Source organism: Canis lupus, chromosome 22 (genome assembly GCF_003254725.2).
Source record: "Canis lupus dingo isolate Sandy chromosome 22, ASM325472v2, whole genome shotgun sequence".
Lineage (NCBI taxonomy): Eukaryota > Metazoa > Chordata > Mammalia > Carnivora > Canidae > Canis > Canis lupus.
Window position 1 is genome coordinate 61,286,635 of NC_064264.1, and position 15,538 is coordinate 61,302,172.

Consider the following 15,538-nt stretch of genomic DNA (forward strand, 5'->3'; position numbering starts at 1 on the left):
TGTGTGTCCCAGACTGGAAGACACATGACTGATACACAGCATGTAAGAAATATCTTTTTATCTGGAAACAGCACGATTTGTTAATAATATGTCACCAACCAGCAAGGACAGGCACGTGGTCCAGCAAAGTAGCAGAGTTCCTGCACGTGGGAGCAGACGCTGCCTGGGCAGCGGTGGCATCTTCCGGGCAGGAGGGTGGACATCACACGGACCCACAATGGTGCCCCTCCCCTGTGTGTCCTCCACCCCAGATCATCCAGACAACCCCGTCCCCTTCCTGGTCAACAGTTAAGTTCACACTGGTCTCTTCACAGGCAGCAGGCTTGGAAGCATGTTCCCAAAGACAAGGGAAGCTAAAGGGTTCTCTCATGCCCACCCTTCCCCATGTGCCCAGCAAGACAGTATCTTCTTTCTGGTGAACTCAGAGAGGCTCCAGCCCCCAACGTCCCCCTCCTGCACATGAGCAGCTTAACCTGGGGTATCTGTCTGCACAGACCCCACTTTTCTGTCCGCACAGACCCCGCTTTGTCCCCAGCCGAGGTCAGCAGCAGTCAGATGCATGACTCATGCCCCACATACTTGGCCCCACTTGCAGCCTGAGGGCTCCAGAACCCTCTTTCCAAATAAAGAAAAAAGCAGCCCAGAGGACTTGGCTCGCCTTAAATACTGCTATCTGACAGAAGGAAATTAACGTGTGCCGCAGCATCCACCCCCAAGGCTGGCCAGAGTGACAAGCTCTTTCCTTCTGTAATTACTGCGAGAAGCTCAAATGGGGTTTCACCAAATCCAGGGAAGTCTCACAAGGAGAAAAGAAAACACCTCCCACCAGACACGGAGCTGATCTGTAAGCAACTCCAACAAGGGAAATGGCCTGCCTTCCTCCCACTCCCCCCAGAGCCCAGATGTGCAGCCTCGAGGGTCAGACAGGGCCGCCTCTGGGACCCGTGGAGAAACCGCAGCCTTCTCCGTGAGTCACTTCCCAGCATTTGCGCGGGGCCCGCGGTGCACCGCCCACACCCAGGCTGCTAGCCCTGCGGCCATGGGGCCTGCTCACAAGAAAACAGCTGTGCGCCTGGTTTTCTCTGGTTTCATGCTGTGTCGCAAACGCCCAAGTGCATTTCCCAACATCTGGGTGGAGGGGCGGAGGGGCGGACAGGCAGGGGGGCGGACGGGCGCAGAGGGGGGCGGACAGGCAGAGGGGCAGGGGGGCAAGGGGGCGGGCGGAGGGGCGGAGGGGGGTGGACGGGCAGGCTGCCTGAGCTGCTCCAGATTGGGGGTAGCTGGAGAGGCTGCGTGCCCAAGAACAAGCAGCCCCACTAGGACTATTCCTGCCTCAAGGTGGAAGCTGTAGATGTGCCACAGAGAAGGCCAGGCTGAGGGTAGAGCCTCCAGAAGCCGTGGGTGCAGGCTCCCAGAGGGACTCAGGTCCAGCCCACAGCCCAACAGGACCTGGATGCCAGGCAGGCAGGACGGGTTTTCGAAAAAGGGCACCAGCCCATCTCCACACAGCTGAGAATGCAGCTAATAAAATGTGGCTAAATCACTAAATAAAAGCCGGATTAAAATTTCATTATATCAAATACTATTGAAACGTCCATAGGAGAAGAACAAGAAATACCAAGGAAGCTGTGTGTGGGCACGGCCCACAGGGACCACTGAGCCGGAAGCATCCGTGTGTCCGTGTGCAGCAGGTGGGCTCAGAAAGGAGCCCCAGAGACACAGGCCTCTGTTGCCAGTTACCTCCACAGGCTCTCAGCGCATGAAGAAAACCTGGTTTCTCACTTCCCTCAAACCTCCTTTAAATCCCTGTGTGACCTGGCTCCCCAGCACCCGAGAGCCTTCGCCACAGAGCCTTGCCCTTCCAATGAGATGTGGCACCTGCCTGGGAGGCAGGATACCCGGCCTCTGTGCTGAACGCCAGCCCCAACTCATGTCACAACCCGACCTGCTCACAGCAGCCCCAGGGAGGCTGATCCCACGAAGACAGAAAGCCACTCTGATCCCACGAAGGACAGTCTGAAGATATGCATCTTGCACTCTTGCAGCGGGGACAGGAGGGATGTAGCTAAGCCTCCTCCAGGAAGGGGAGAATCTGAGGTGGGATCACAGAGTTTGTTCCCATGTTGGGCAGAAGTTCCTGCCTGGGAGCTGCCACAAGTCACCTGGACCAGTCACTGCCTGCACTGGAGGGCGCAGGGCTGGGGTGCTGGCCATGAAGCACCGATGAGTCCACGATGGCCACTGCAGACCACAAGGACAGTGAGGACATTTGAGAGGGTGGCCTGACAGGCAGGGCCAGAGGAGCCCCAGCTCAGCATCCGGCAGGCACAGCACTAGGCAGGAACACACTCAGAGCTGCCCACACTCTTCCCAAAGCACCAGGATTGGGATTCTTCCTAGAGCACTAGGGGACCATGGAGAGACAGACCCCCACCTGGAGCACCCCAGAGCGCTGGGGGGATGGGTCCCCGCTTGGAGCATCCTGGGATGCTGGGGGGACAGGTCCCTGCCTGGAGCACCCTAAGATTGTGAGGCATGAATTCACCTATTCCAGCTGGCAAGGATTGTCTGGGCCTAAAGCCTGCATTTATGTCCAAAAGACTTCTTTTAAATTTAACTGGAGAAATTAGAGATAAAAGTAAATGTTAGGAGAAACTGTTATGTGTTCATAAATCAAACATAACAGCTTCATAAATCAGTGTTTGCTCATCAACAGCTTGGGTTTTATTAAAACCTTCCAAGAAACTGAAATCTATCCTCCCAAACCACAGACTCCTTGCTGTCCCTTTCAGGGTCTAGGCCCAGATGGCTCCTCCCCTAGGACTATGGGGCCCCGAGGACGGGGGCGTCCTTGTTGGGGCAGGTCCTGGCACGCTGTAGGGCTGGCTTCTGAGCAACCATCAGCTTCCAGGGTGAGCAGAAAGGCGCGGTCACGTCACAGACCCACTCGCACCCTCAACTCCAGATTGGAAGTGCACACCCACCCTGCCTGGGAGCGACCTTTCCTCAGGGAACGTTTTCAGCAAGAACGACAGGATGTGGGCGCTATAATCATGCCCCTGTCCATAAACATGGTGATGAGCTAGCTCCTCCTCACTTTCCTGCAGAAAGTGGTTATTTTACTGTCTAACTTTTAATTTTATGTAAAAAAGCAAAACCAAAAACATACTAACAAAAGAACAAAAATACCCCCCATAATCCCACACCCCTCCCCCTGCCAAATAACCACACTGACATTTATGTCCACATATTCCAGGCCATTTTTGGAACAATCCCAATTTTTGAACAAAAGGAACCCTACTGTGAATGCAGTCTGTGACCTGCCGGTAACAGCAGAGAGAGCCCCATTCCGTGTGGACATGAGGAGGCACCAGAGCCCGGCCTCTGCGGGAAGACCAGAGGGGGCTGCAGGCCAGGTGGTCGGGCGATCCCCCCAGAAGGCAACACACATGAGACCCCGTGAGAGGGGGTCCCAGGGCAGCGTCCCCACCCGTCAGAGTGGCTGCCGGAGAAGCTGACGGTCAGATCAGGAAGCCTGGGGCAGCTCCTCTCCAGGACAGGAGCTCTTCTTACATTTTGTGGGGATTTTGTGGGAAAAGGTAGGCAATGCCCTCCTCACAATAAGCACATATGTTGACAGAAAAATAATGAGACCACTCTGAAATACTCTCGAGAATGAGTGGGCTAACCCAGCACTCAGGAGGTCTTGTTGTTAACCTCTTTTGTGCGTGGCACGTGGGTAAGCCCCTTTTTCTGGACAGAATGGTGATTTCCTCCATGATGGAACCTTCCCCACCCCTGTTCCGGAAGCAGGAGGCAGACCCTCCTGGTGGGGTCCCAGAAGGCGCTCAGCAGATGCGCCTGCCACCCAGTATGGGCAGCTGCCCTGAGCCCCGACCTTGCCAGCCCAGTGTCCTAGAGCCTCGGGTTTAAACAGGAGACCCCGAGCTGCCACTGAGGTGCTGACACGATCAAGCCATGAAAGTTACATGTGAACAAAGTTCACTCTCAACGTCAGGGAAGTATTCTTCCTAGTAAAACAAGCTTTGCCCAAAACCACTTTTCTGGACCACAGACAAGGCCAGGAGGAAAGAGCTCGTGCTCCCAAGTGTCCCACCCAACGAGTCTTCCATCAGCAGCAGGCCCCCAGCCCTGCTCTCCATACAGAGAGGAAGAACAGAACAAACTAGGGCCTTTCCCTACGGCATCTGCCGAGTGATCCCTACTGAGTGCCAGGGACACTCATGCCACGTGGTCGCCACCCAGGGGCCCCAGGGACAACCCTCTGCTGGCAAGAAGTTGGGGAGATGCACGTCCCCTTCTCTGCCACGCATCCTGTTGGCGCCTCCCGCCACGTCTGAGGATGGCTCCAGGATGCCACTGAGCTGGAGGCTGACCCTGCCCAGGTGCCCGGCCAGGCCACCAAGCCCTCTAGCTCTGAGTTCAGAGACCAGCTGGAGGCTTTTTTCCACAGTGACTTCGCCAAATGGAGCATCCAGCCTGAGAGGAAATGTTGAGGCCAGTGGGAACATGTCAGGGGAGGCAACAACCACTGACCCACCCACACAGGTGGCCCTCAGCATCGCCAGCATGGCTCCCTCTGTGCCCACTGCCTTCGTGCTGGCAGTCATCCTCGGAGCCTGGCTTTCCTCCTCGGGCCTCTACGCTGGCAGAGGCCTCCATGTGGGGCTTCTGCTCCTGGGCTCTGCCCTCCAACCAGGGCCACTCGGGCCGGAATCTCACAATACCGCCTTCTTCCAGCTACCCTCGCCCAGGCTCCCACCCTCTTCCCCTCACCTCAGGAGTCCTTGTGAGACATGTGTGAACACCATTCTGTTCTGACCCCAAACCTCTCATCCCTCCCATTTCCTTCTGTATCTTCTCCTCAGAGGTCACAGAGCAAGGTTCTTCCAAGCCTGGACCGAAGGGCACATCTGGATTTGCTTCCACTGGCACTTCATCGCTCAGTGTACATTATCAACCACTAGTCTAGCACTGCCGCAACCCATGTTCACGGACGGAGATCTGTGGGCCACAGACGGGGATTCAGGCCTGCAAACCCACAAGACAGCTAGTTTTTGGTTTCAAATATTTGGCAGCAAGCAGCGGCAGCAATGTTCCTTGCTAACTTCTTTTACAGATGCGTTTATTTCCCTTTTTGCCCTCACACCATTGAGCAGAACGTTGGGGGTACCAGCCCGCACGATCCACCAGTGTGAACACGGCTTTTGTTTCAATACCAAATGGCCTAATGCACCCACTTTTTTAAGTTCCTGCAGTGATTCCTTTGGAGTCTTTCTTTCCCGTCAGTTTTAACCTTCTTTTACGGCACCCTCTCCTTGTCTGTGTGTTAATAGGCACTCAATCAACACTCGTTGAGGGGCACCTGGTGGCTCAGTTCGTTGAGAGTCTGACTCTTGGTTTCAGCTCGGGTCATGACCTCAGGATCGTGGGATCGGACTAGGCTCCAGGCTTAGCGAGGGTCTGCTCCAGATTCTCTCTCTGCCCCGCCACCCCCACCCCCAACATATGTGCTCGTGCGTGCTCTCTAAAACAAATAAACAAACCTTAAAATGATAAATATTCGCTGAACTAATAAATAACAAAAATAGCCAAGTTAATTAAAACTGTAAGGAGAGCATGAACATTCCGCCAAGTCTGGACCACTACATCAGTTCACCTGATTCTGGCTATTTCTCAGATTTTCCAACAGGACAGTATTACCACATCATTATCTTCATTGATCTCTGAGCCTCCGTTTCCTGCTCCAGAAGCACATTTTCTAGGTCCGCCAAAGCCAGGAACCATGGTTTCTATTTCTAAACTTGTCTAAAATGTTTTGAGGACCGTGACCCCCGTTCACAACCTCACCTAGAATAGAGATTCCCAAACAGACTCTTCCCAGAGGTCTAGGCTCAGCAGATCTGAGGAGGGCCCGGCTTCCCTGAGGCCACGGTCACCTTCTGATTTTGTGACCTGTGGGCTCCAGCTTCAACTGTGTAAACACAAGAAGGGTTTATGTTCCATCGGGGCAACAAAAGTGACCCAGGAGGTCACAGGAGCATCATCATCCCTGGCACCACCTTCATCCTCAGCCACAAAGCCAGACTCCACTCCTGACATGTCTCAGGCTCCTCGTTTTCCTTCCACAGGCTGCTTCCGAGAATCTAGAGCACACGGAGCGTCAACTACGACTGTGTGGCCTCCGGGGTAAGCCTCTGGGTGCTGGCGGCCACCATGCACATGGGGAATGACAGCAGTCCCCACGTTTCAGGGGCATGAGACCTCTAACAATTCTGTAAAGACTGACTTTGGTCAGTGGTCTGAATGTGCTGTGCTGTCTTAAAAGGAGTAATATGCAAGGATATAATTCATCTGCTAAAAATGTTCTCAAATCCAGAGCAGCTGTGTGCATGGACACACACAACCCACAATCCTAAGCCTGAAGGTGGAGTCGGGGCTTTGTGGGGCCTTCCCCACTCTCTTAACTGCCCGGTGATACATGACTCACTCAGGACCCCACTAATAGCCTTGGCTGCTTCACCCGGCTGCAAACCACGGTCCCCTTGCCCTGCTAACCTCACATTTCTGGATCCATCCCCTGTGTAAAGTACTCGACCTGCAGGGTGCCCTCCCATCCCCGGGGTGTGGCCTGGGGGCCTCACCCCAGGGAGCCTGGTAGAAACGCACATTCTGGCCCACCCTCCACATCCTGGGCAGATGCCTGTGTCTCCACAAGCCCTTGGGTGACGAGTGTCCTTCATAGCTGATCCCACTGTCTGGCAAATTCCTCAATCTGAGGGCCCATTAGGTGCTGCTCCTTCTGCAGACCTCCTCTGGTCAGTGAACACGGTCCAGGCCCCTTTCCTCACTGAGTATTTACCTCCACGCCCATCTCAGATGTGTCCTTCCTAGAACATCTAAAGGAAGGTGTTAAAAAAGAAACAAAACAAAACAAAAACCTTCCAAACATTCAGCTTCTCAAAGTGCTTGACTTGCACTGTGCATGGCACGGGCCTTGCCGCTCATGTGACTAGAAGGTGCCCACGTGTGCCCCAGGAGCAGGCACCTGGGAAAAGGGTCATTCCACTGCCAAGGTGGACACACCCCACGGACGGTGGCAAACAGCACCCATGTTCACAGTGCTCTCCACATGAGGAAAACTTATCAAGAAAGCTACACAGACATTACCAGAGCGACTTCTCCACGATTTTGGTCCTGAAAACTTCCTCCCGGTCAAGGTTCACGGTGCAGTAGCAATCTCGCATCTTGTTCGGCCCCGGGTAAGTCGGAAGATTTTTGGCTTCACCTAAAAAGCAAATGTCGATACACCATCAAGTTAGCAGAACAGAATTATCTAGTTCCCTTGCTGATCACAGGCACATTTCCGAATAATGAACTTATTTCACAGCAATGCACCTGCTCTCCCTCTTGCACACTCCTAGCTCTTCATAATCCTGGTTCTCTGCCACCACAAGTTGAGATGCCACAGATGGTGCCACCCCTGGTATTGGAACACAAGCTAACATACAACCTCCAAAACCAACTGATAAAAGTAGGAATCCATCAGCCTACCAATTAGGATTATTTGTTTTGTTTTGTTCACAGTAGCCCCCTTAATTTCTTTAATCTGCTAAATTAATTTCTTTAATGTTTAAATTATAGGATGATGCTTATACCCTAAAATTTGTCGTCTTAACCACCTTTAAGTGTAGAGTTTAGTAGCATTGAGCATATTTACACTGCTGTGCGACCAGTCTCTGCAACTTTCTCATCCTGCAAAACTGAAGCTCCGCCTTCACGAGACATGTCGTCCCTGCCCCGCGCCGTGTGTCTGTGACCTGGCTCTTCTAGGTAACTCGGATGCGGGCTCATCAGTATTTGTCCTCCCAGGGATGCCCTCAAGGCCCACGGGTGTTGTAGCAGGTGTCAGGATCTTCCTCCCTGTCAAGACTGAGGATGGATCTGCTGCTTATCCATTCATTCCCTGGGTCGATTTTCATTCTGAATCTGATTTGACAGTTGGGGCAATAATGAGGGAGAAGGACTGTTTTTTATTGAGAAAACTATAAACTCCACCTGTTTGGGGTTTTTTTCTAAGATTGTATTTATTTATTTGACGGAGAGAGAGAGAGAGAGAGAGCACAAGAAGCAGGGGGAGGGGGAGACCCTCCTCTGGGCAGGGAGCCCAATGCAGGACTCACTCCCCGGGCCGGGCCGGGATCGCGACCTGAGCCCCAGGCGCTCCTCCTGGTCTAAAGTACGGAAGATTGGCCAGCCAGAAGTAATCCCAAGGGGACGCTGCTGCAGGTCAAAGGGCTCCCTCCGCGGCCCCTCCCCACACGGAAGGACCTCGGCAGCGGCACGGGCAAGCCCACGGCCCTGCAACAACACAACTCCGCGTGCGGCCCTGGGTCTGTCTAGAGAGCAGTATCAACGCCGGGACCTCGCGGACGCCTGGAGACACCTCTGAGGAAGGAAAGCCTCGGACACCCTCCTGCCTGTCAGGGGCCTCCGGTCCCTGCGGCCGGTGGGGACCCCCGCGGGCAGCCCAGGGCTCAGGAGATGGGGCGGCTCCCAGGGCCCGGTCCCATGCCAACAACAGCCTGGGCACGGCCGGTAACGCCTGGAGCAGCACGAAGGACCAAACTGCCTCAGTCTTGTCAAAACGGAAGAAGCAACAGAAACCAACCCCGAACCAGAGCACGAGTCCGTCGGAGCTCAGCACCAGAACACGCGGCACACACACCCTCTGCTGCGGAACTCCCAGGAAGCAGACGCTACAGCGCACTTGCGGGAAGCCAGCTCATTTAAAAGGTGCCAGTTTGCGAGTGGGCACGCCAGGGCCTCAGGAGGCAGGGTTAGCTCCGTGTCGCTGAAGCTTTCTGGACTTGCATGTAATGTCAGTCACACACCCCAGGGCAGCGCATGGGTCCCTCCTGCCCGCAGCTGGGATGAGAGCCAACTGTCCAGGATGGCAAGGGCAGGAGGACACACTAGCTCTCCAAGGCTCCTCCAGCTCCAAGAAGCTTTTAATTAATCTATTTTTTTAAGATTTTTATTTATTTATTCATGAGAGACACAGAGAGAGAGAGAGGCAGAGACACAGGCAGAGGGAGAGGCAGGCTCCATGCAAGAGCCCGATGTGGGACTCGATCCCGGGACTCCAGGATCAGGCCCTAGGCCCAAGGCAGGCACCAAACCGCTGAGCCACCCAGGGATCCCCCAAGAAGCTTTTAATTTAAAAGAATCCAGAGTTTTTTTCCTTTGGGGAATCATCAAGGGCTCTTAGTGGTGAAGAGAGAGAAATAACGATGAATGTTTCTTGTAGAGCCACCTCAACATTACAGTGTTCCAGACACACTATGTCCACGCATGGAGCACGTAAAAACACGGCCAACCTGCTAAGATGCATGTGAATCTGAGTCAACCTCAAGTCAGGTGTTAAATGTCAAAAAGGAGACTTTCAGAAGGCTCCTGGCAGATGGGAAAGGTCACGTGCACGTGCAGGCTGGGTGACCGTTCCACGGGCACCAGAGGGGATGGCAAGGTTCGCCAACACATGCAGAGAGGCGGCAGGCGGTGAGGGCAAGAGGGCAGACACAGGGCTCCATCTGCCAAGCTGACCCAACAAGGCCATCACCGCACACCTGGCAGGCTCCAAACAAGCGCTTTCTGTCTTCCTTCCCGGTTCTGCTTTGGGAACTGACCACTTGTGCAGCATTCACAAATGTTTAACCTTAAAACCAGCCCGACGTTGTGTACTTTCAGCTGACATCTTTATGATGGGAATCAGGGCTGACCATGCTGCCCTTCAGAATTTTTTTTGCAGCAAATGAGATATTTAGCTGCAAGTTCCTGTGTTTCTTAAAAGGAGAAAGGAAACTTGTTTGAAAGTCTCATAGGAGATGATCGCTGGTGGAAAATAGAGAACTAGGGTTTTGTTCCTGTTTAGTCTCCAAAGAACCTCAGAACATGAGCAATAGTAGCTGACATTCCTCAAAGAGAGAAGGAAAAGATGAGACACCTGACACCGTGGACACGCAGTGTGAACACGGACTGGGCCGCATCCGCCCCACCCTGCTGGCCCCAGACACAAGCCCACTGGCGAGACGGCAGGGCCGCAGCGAGCTGGCACTGACAGGCCACGAGGACCAGGAGGGGGGCCCAGCGGGTGGCACCCCCAGCCACGTCCTCTGCCCCCTACAGTTGGGGGCCTCTCTGGACCAAAAAGGCTGAGAACGAGGGGTCATCCTGAGCCCCTGCCTGGGGCCCCACCGCAGGGCAGGGATGACATCCCAGCTCTCAGCTGTCCCACCCCAACCATCCATCTTCCTCCATGCTGACTACTTACCCCAAAGGCCAGAGGTCATTTCCCTGCCTTTCTGTCCCTGAGGAAAAGCATGTCCTTTCTCAGCACATGGAGACATTGACATAGGAGAGTAAAGCTGTTCCAGTATACAGTAGGTGCTGAATTGTTGAGTGAATGGATGAATGAATAAATGACCACCCGGTAAAAGAAGGGTAAACATTGGTTTCATTTTAAGAACTACATTAGGATCATTTTCATGAGTCTTTTTCCGACCAACTGTGTCTGGGGCATACACTCTGCACCCGCAACTGTGACAAGGGCAGAACGTCAGGACCCGGACTCCATCCCCAAGCACCTCATTTACCAACAGAATAAAGGCAGCCCTTAAAACGTGGGGAACTAAAGACCTGGAAAGAGCAAACTCGGTTCCCACCTCAGGAACCAGGCACAGGGCCGGAAGCCCGAGGCTGATCCTGAGGCCACAGTCCTGAGCCTCCACGGGCAGCACTTCCCGGGCCACAAACCCCCAGAGAGGGAGCCCCCACATGTGGACGCCCACACTTCGCTGCCGCCAGGGGGTGTTCAGCCTCCTGAGGGGGCCCCTGCCCCGTCAGGACACTCTGGGGTGCCCAGGAACGGGGCTGTGTGTGCCCTGAGAGACACTACAGGAGGTGCAGACCCCAGCACCACAAACTCTGCGGTGGCTCTCAGCCACCTCCCCTCTGAGAGCCGGATCTTGTTTGCTTCCCTCCAGTACCCTAGCACAGAGGCTGCCAACCTCATACAAGCACCCAGCACACAGCACCCAGCATGGAGGCTGCCGACCTCATACAAGCACCCAGCACACAGCACCCAGCACGGAGGTTGCTGACCTCACACAAGCACCCAGCACACGGCACCAAGCACGGAGGTTGCTGACCTCACACAAGCACCCAGCACACAGCACAGAGGCCGTTGACCTCGCACAAGCACCCAGCACACAGCACCCAGCATGGAGGCTGCCGACCCCACACAAGCACTCAACACACAGCACACAGCATGGAGGCCACCGACCTCATGTAAGCACCTAGCATACAGCATGGAGGCCACTGACCTCTCACAAGCACCAAGCACACAGCACCCAGTACAGAGGCCACTGACCTCACACATAGCACCCAGCACCCAGCTCAGAGGTCACTGACCTTGCACACAGCACCCAGCATGGCGGCCGCTCACCCCATGCACAGCACCCAGTACAACCTCAGGAAGAGGGGCGTGGAGGAGAGAGGAGAGGAGCCTGTGGATGAGAGCCCTACTGACAGTTCGCCCGTGAGCCTTGGGTGTTCTCTCTGGACATGCTCAGATGTACCATGTCCACACAGCGCTAGTGGGTCCTCCCCAACTCGGGAGCTCCACTTGTGGAAGGCAACATCGTGGGAGAATTTACACAGTCACTCCGGCTCAGCACACTGACGTGGGTCCAGATCCTGGTAGCCAGCACAGCTTATCATAGCAACATAAGAGTCTATTCCCCCAAAAACATCACTTTCATGACTAAAATATTCTATTATCCTGAATATAGGTTTTTGAATATATTTTTTAATATGTTTTTAATATGTTAATATATTTTTTAATATTTTATCACTTGATATTAAATAGAAAACTCCATAAAAACAGACAAAACTGGATTTCTAAGTCAAGTTATAAGCAGCTTCTCTTAGTGCAGACAAGAGTCAGCCTGAAAACTCCATGCTGAGTTGCCTGGATGCCTGCCTTCTCTGCATCCGGGCGACCATGGCCAGGAAGAACTATTTAATACACATTTCAGATTTCTTCCAAGAGGTAATAGGGGTAGGTAAAACACAAGAGTAAAATCAAGCGGTTCATGGGGCGCCTGGGTGGCACAGTCAGTGAAGTGTCCAATTCTTGGTTTCGGGTCAGGTCATGATCTCAGGGTCATGGGATCAAGTCCCATGTTGGGCTCCGTGCTCAGCAAGGGGTCTGCTTGGGATTCTCTTTTCTTCTGATGCTTGTGACACATGCTTTCTCTCAAATAAAAAAATATATATCTTGGGCAGTCCCGGTGGCGCAGCGGTTTAGCGCCGCCTGCAGCCCGGAGTGTGATCCTGGAGACCCAGGATAAAGTCCCACATTGGGCTTCCTGCATGGAGCCTGCTTCTCCGTCTGTCTGTCTGTCTCTCTCTCTCTGTCATTCATGAATAAATAAATAAAATCTTTAAAATATATATATATATATATATATATATCTTAAAAAAATAAAGCCGTTCACGTGGAAATTAAAATTTCAAAATATAATGAAAAGGAAAATTAGATCTATCCAGCCTCAACATATGCGAGTCAGTGATCAATTGAGCTCCAAGGTCCCTGGTAGCCAAGGTACAAGTGGAAACATGGCCAAACGCACACTTCTCAGAATTTACTTGAGAAAAAAGCACACCAACCCTCCAGGAGGACACACTGTTCTAGAGCAACCCTCTGCCAGCCTCATGCAGGAGGCAGGAGATGAGGGGCTGGGCATGTGCCTGCGTTCATGTGCCTGTGTACAGGAGGTTCAAAAGCATGCTTCCTGTGGCTACTACTTGCCCTGTCCATCCTGAGAAACAGGGGATGAATTATAAACGCTGTGAAGTCTCAGCAGAGGAGGTGGTGTGAACAAGGAGACTCTGCCTTCTGTGCCCCACCTGGCTGAGGCTAGAACTCCATACACTTACTGTGGGCGGCTTGCTGCGACCAGCATTTGCACTCCCAGCATCTCATGGCCACGGCTCCTGGAGATGTCTAGATCTCTTCCCACATCCAGGGAAGGAGGCTGGTATGACCCCCGAGGATGATAGCAGAGCCAGCCACCAGTCCTCACTGGGATGCAGCAGAGATCCTCAGCCACACCTCCACCCTCCAGCTACAGCCTCCAGCCCCATGGCCCACTGGCTTGTCTCCTCCCTCCTCCCTGGGGAACTGGAGACATGACTGGGCCTCCTTCCTTTCTTCTCCAGCAGCTGAAACAGCCTGCTAGTCTGGCAAATAGTAGGCATCCTATAAATGTTTGCTCAAATTAACAGACCAGTAAATACAAGAATAAAATGACCACCTGGGTAGGGATTAAGGAGTCCTGATTATGCACTTCAGCTGTCAAAGACCTGCCAAACACCCAACAGACAGTCGTGGATTCCTCCCACTTCCTGCCACTGAGAGGCGAGCCCACTGTCTCCCCTTGGGGTCTGAGCCGTCCAGTGGTGAGCAGGCAAGGACAGAGCCTGTGGATTCCACCTGGTCCAACCTGAGCCAACACATCAGAGCCCGATGGCCACTGCTGAAGAGACAGCACAAAGGTGCTCTGGGGGCTGCCCAACCACAGCATGACCTCCCTGCACCCCTGCAGGCACACGACATGTGAGGCATGCACCTGGGGCCTGCAGCCCAGCCCATCCACCAGGTCTCCCATGGAGACCTCACGGTAGAGAGGGTTCATGCAGCCACACCCAGGCCTTTTGCGGTCCCAAAGATGTGAGATACAAGCTGTTGTTTCCCAGCCTTAATGCTCTGAGGAAAACAATACCAAGGCACACACAGTGTCCTCAGGATCAGGAGCTTCTGCATTAGCAGAAAAAGAGACTTTCCTTTTCCTTCCCTTGCAGGAAGACTGGAGGGACCATTACTCAGATTATCTGCAGATTATCCTGAAGGCTGGACCAGCCAGAGCCACCAGTGGTCATGAGCGTCCCTCTCTGAGCAGTCACTCGGCGGGAAAGGACCGCAGAGGAGGCTCACCATGGTGAACTGTGCTGGCTGCTCCAACTGCTATTCGTATTGTTCTCAACAGACCAACAGACTCAAGCAAAGACAGCTGATGCCCTGAATGAGGGTCCCTAGCCCCCAGGGGGCCTGCTGGGATTCTCTGTGCCTGAACTGCACCAGACAAGGGCTGTGCTCCCACCAGTTCTACACCCATGGCCTTGCTGGCCATTAGCCTTTCCGTGACCTTGCAGTTACCCACCAGGGAAAAGTGCTGCTGCCCTGACTGTCGTGTCCATTTGTCAGGAAGCTGTAATATTCTGAGCCTGGGAGTGGGAGACACTTTCCCACCATCAGCCACCACTGTCATAAAAACACACAGATCTTTGGCATCGGCATCCAAAGGTGCTGTGACTCTGGCCGTGGCCCCAGTGAAGACAACATCGTGTGCTGAGTGCTACCCTGAAGTCTCAGTCTGGGCCCTCAGTCGAAAGTGATCCTGAGATACAGACTGCTCTAAATTTTCAGTTACTGGATGCCATTTAAAAATAAAGTGATTTCAAATTTCTTTTAAACCCTTTTGGGGGGTATCCCTGGGTGGCTCAGCAGTTTGGAGCCTGCCTTTGGCCCAGGGTGCGATCCTGGAGTCCCCGGATCGAGTCCCGTGTCGGGCTCCCGGTGGAGCCTGCTTCTCCCTCTGCCTGTCTCTCTCTCTCTCTCTCTCTCTCTGTGTCTATCATAAATAAATAAATAAATAAATAAATAAACCTTTAAAAAAAAAAAAGCCCTTTTGGAAACTCTGCAAATCTATCCATGCTGGCCACTTCCCCTTGCTGAAATGGTTGTGGGTCTGGTGGGGGCGGACCCTCTCAGGGGCCACCTGCCTGGCCTTGTGCATTTGGGGCACTCCAGCCACACGTGTGGGTCTGCCCCCCGCCCCATCCCTTGGGCAGTCTGTCATCGAGGCACACCTGCCCTGGAGCTCTCCACTTCCCCCACAGCGTGAGCAGCATCTGGGGTGCCCTTGAATAATGGGAATTTCTGGCTGGAAGACCCACTTGCAGCAGGTAAATAATGAAACTATAGGGTTTGTGCTTCCCCCACACCTTCCAGCACGGCTCTGCTGCCCAAAGTCTTCTGCTCTTGTATGCTTTGTTTCCACTAGTTGTGTAAGAATTTCTAGGAGATTACAGTAAGGGGAGGAGGGTAAGGAATGTTAACAGAAACATAGACAGCAAGAATATGCTGAGATTTTTTTTTTTTTTTTTAATGCAGGAAACTAAGGTGAGGTACTATGGAAATGTCTGGAAGACTGAAAGTCCCTGGACCCTGGTGAAGACAAGGATCCAAGCTGTTGCCAAGCTGGCTCCGGACCCTCCTAGAACATCACCCCTGTGTGTCTGCACAGAAAACAGGAGGCCACACAAAAGTAAGCACGCAGTCTGCAGGATGCCCCAGGGCCATACGAGACCTCAGCCTCTGAATGGTTTTCAC

The 15,538-nt window shown here is 53.5% G+C and overlaps 1 protein-coding gene across 2 annotated transcripts in view; it reads right to left on the bottom strand.

Annotated features, from left to right (window-relative positions):
• The window catches only part of RASA3 (RAS p21 protein activator 3), a 108,709-nt gene that overhangs the window by 53,835 nt on the left and 39,336 nt on the right, over window positions 1–15,538 (bottom strand). For both annotated transcript variants that reach the window (XM_025441337.3, XM_049099212.1), the window contains exon 2: window positions 7,192–7,309. In XM_025441337.3, coding sequence (XP_025297122.1) covers window positions 7,192–7,309 — 118 coding nt within the window. The remainder of the gene's footprint in view (window positions 1–7,191; window positions 7,310–15,538) is intronic.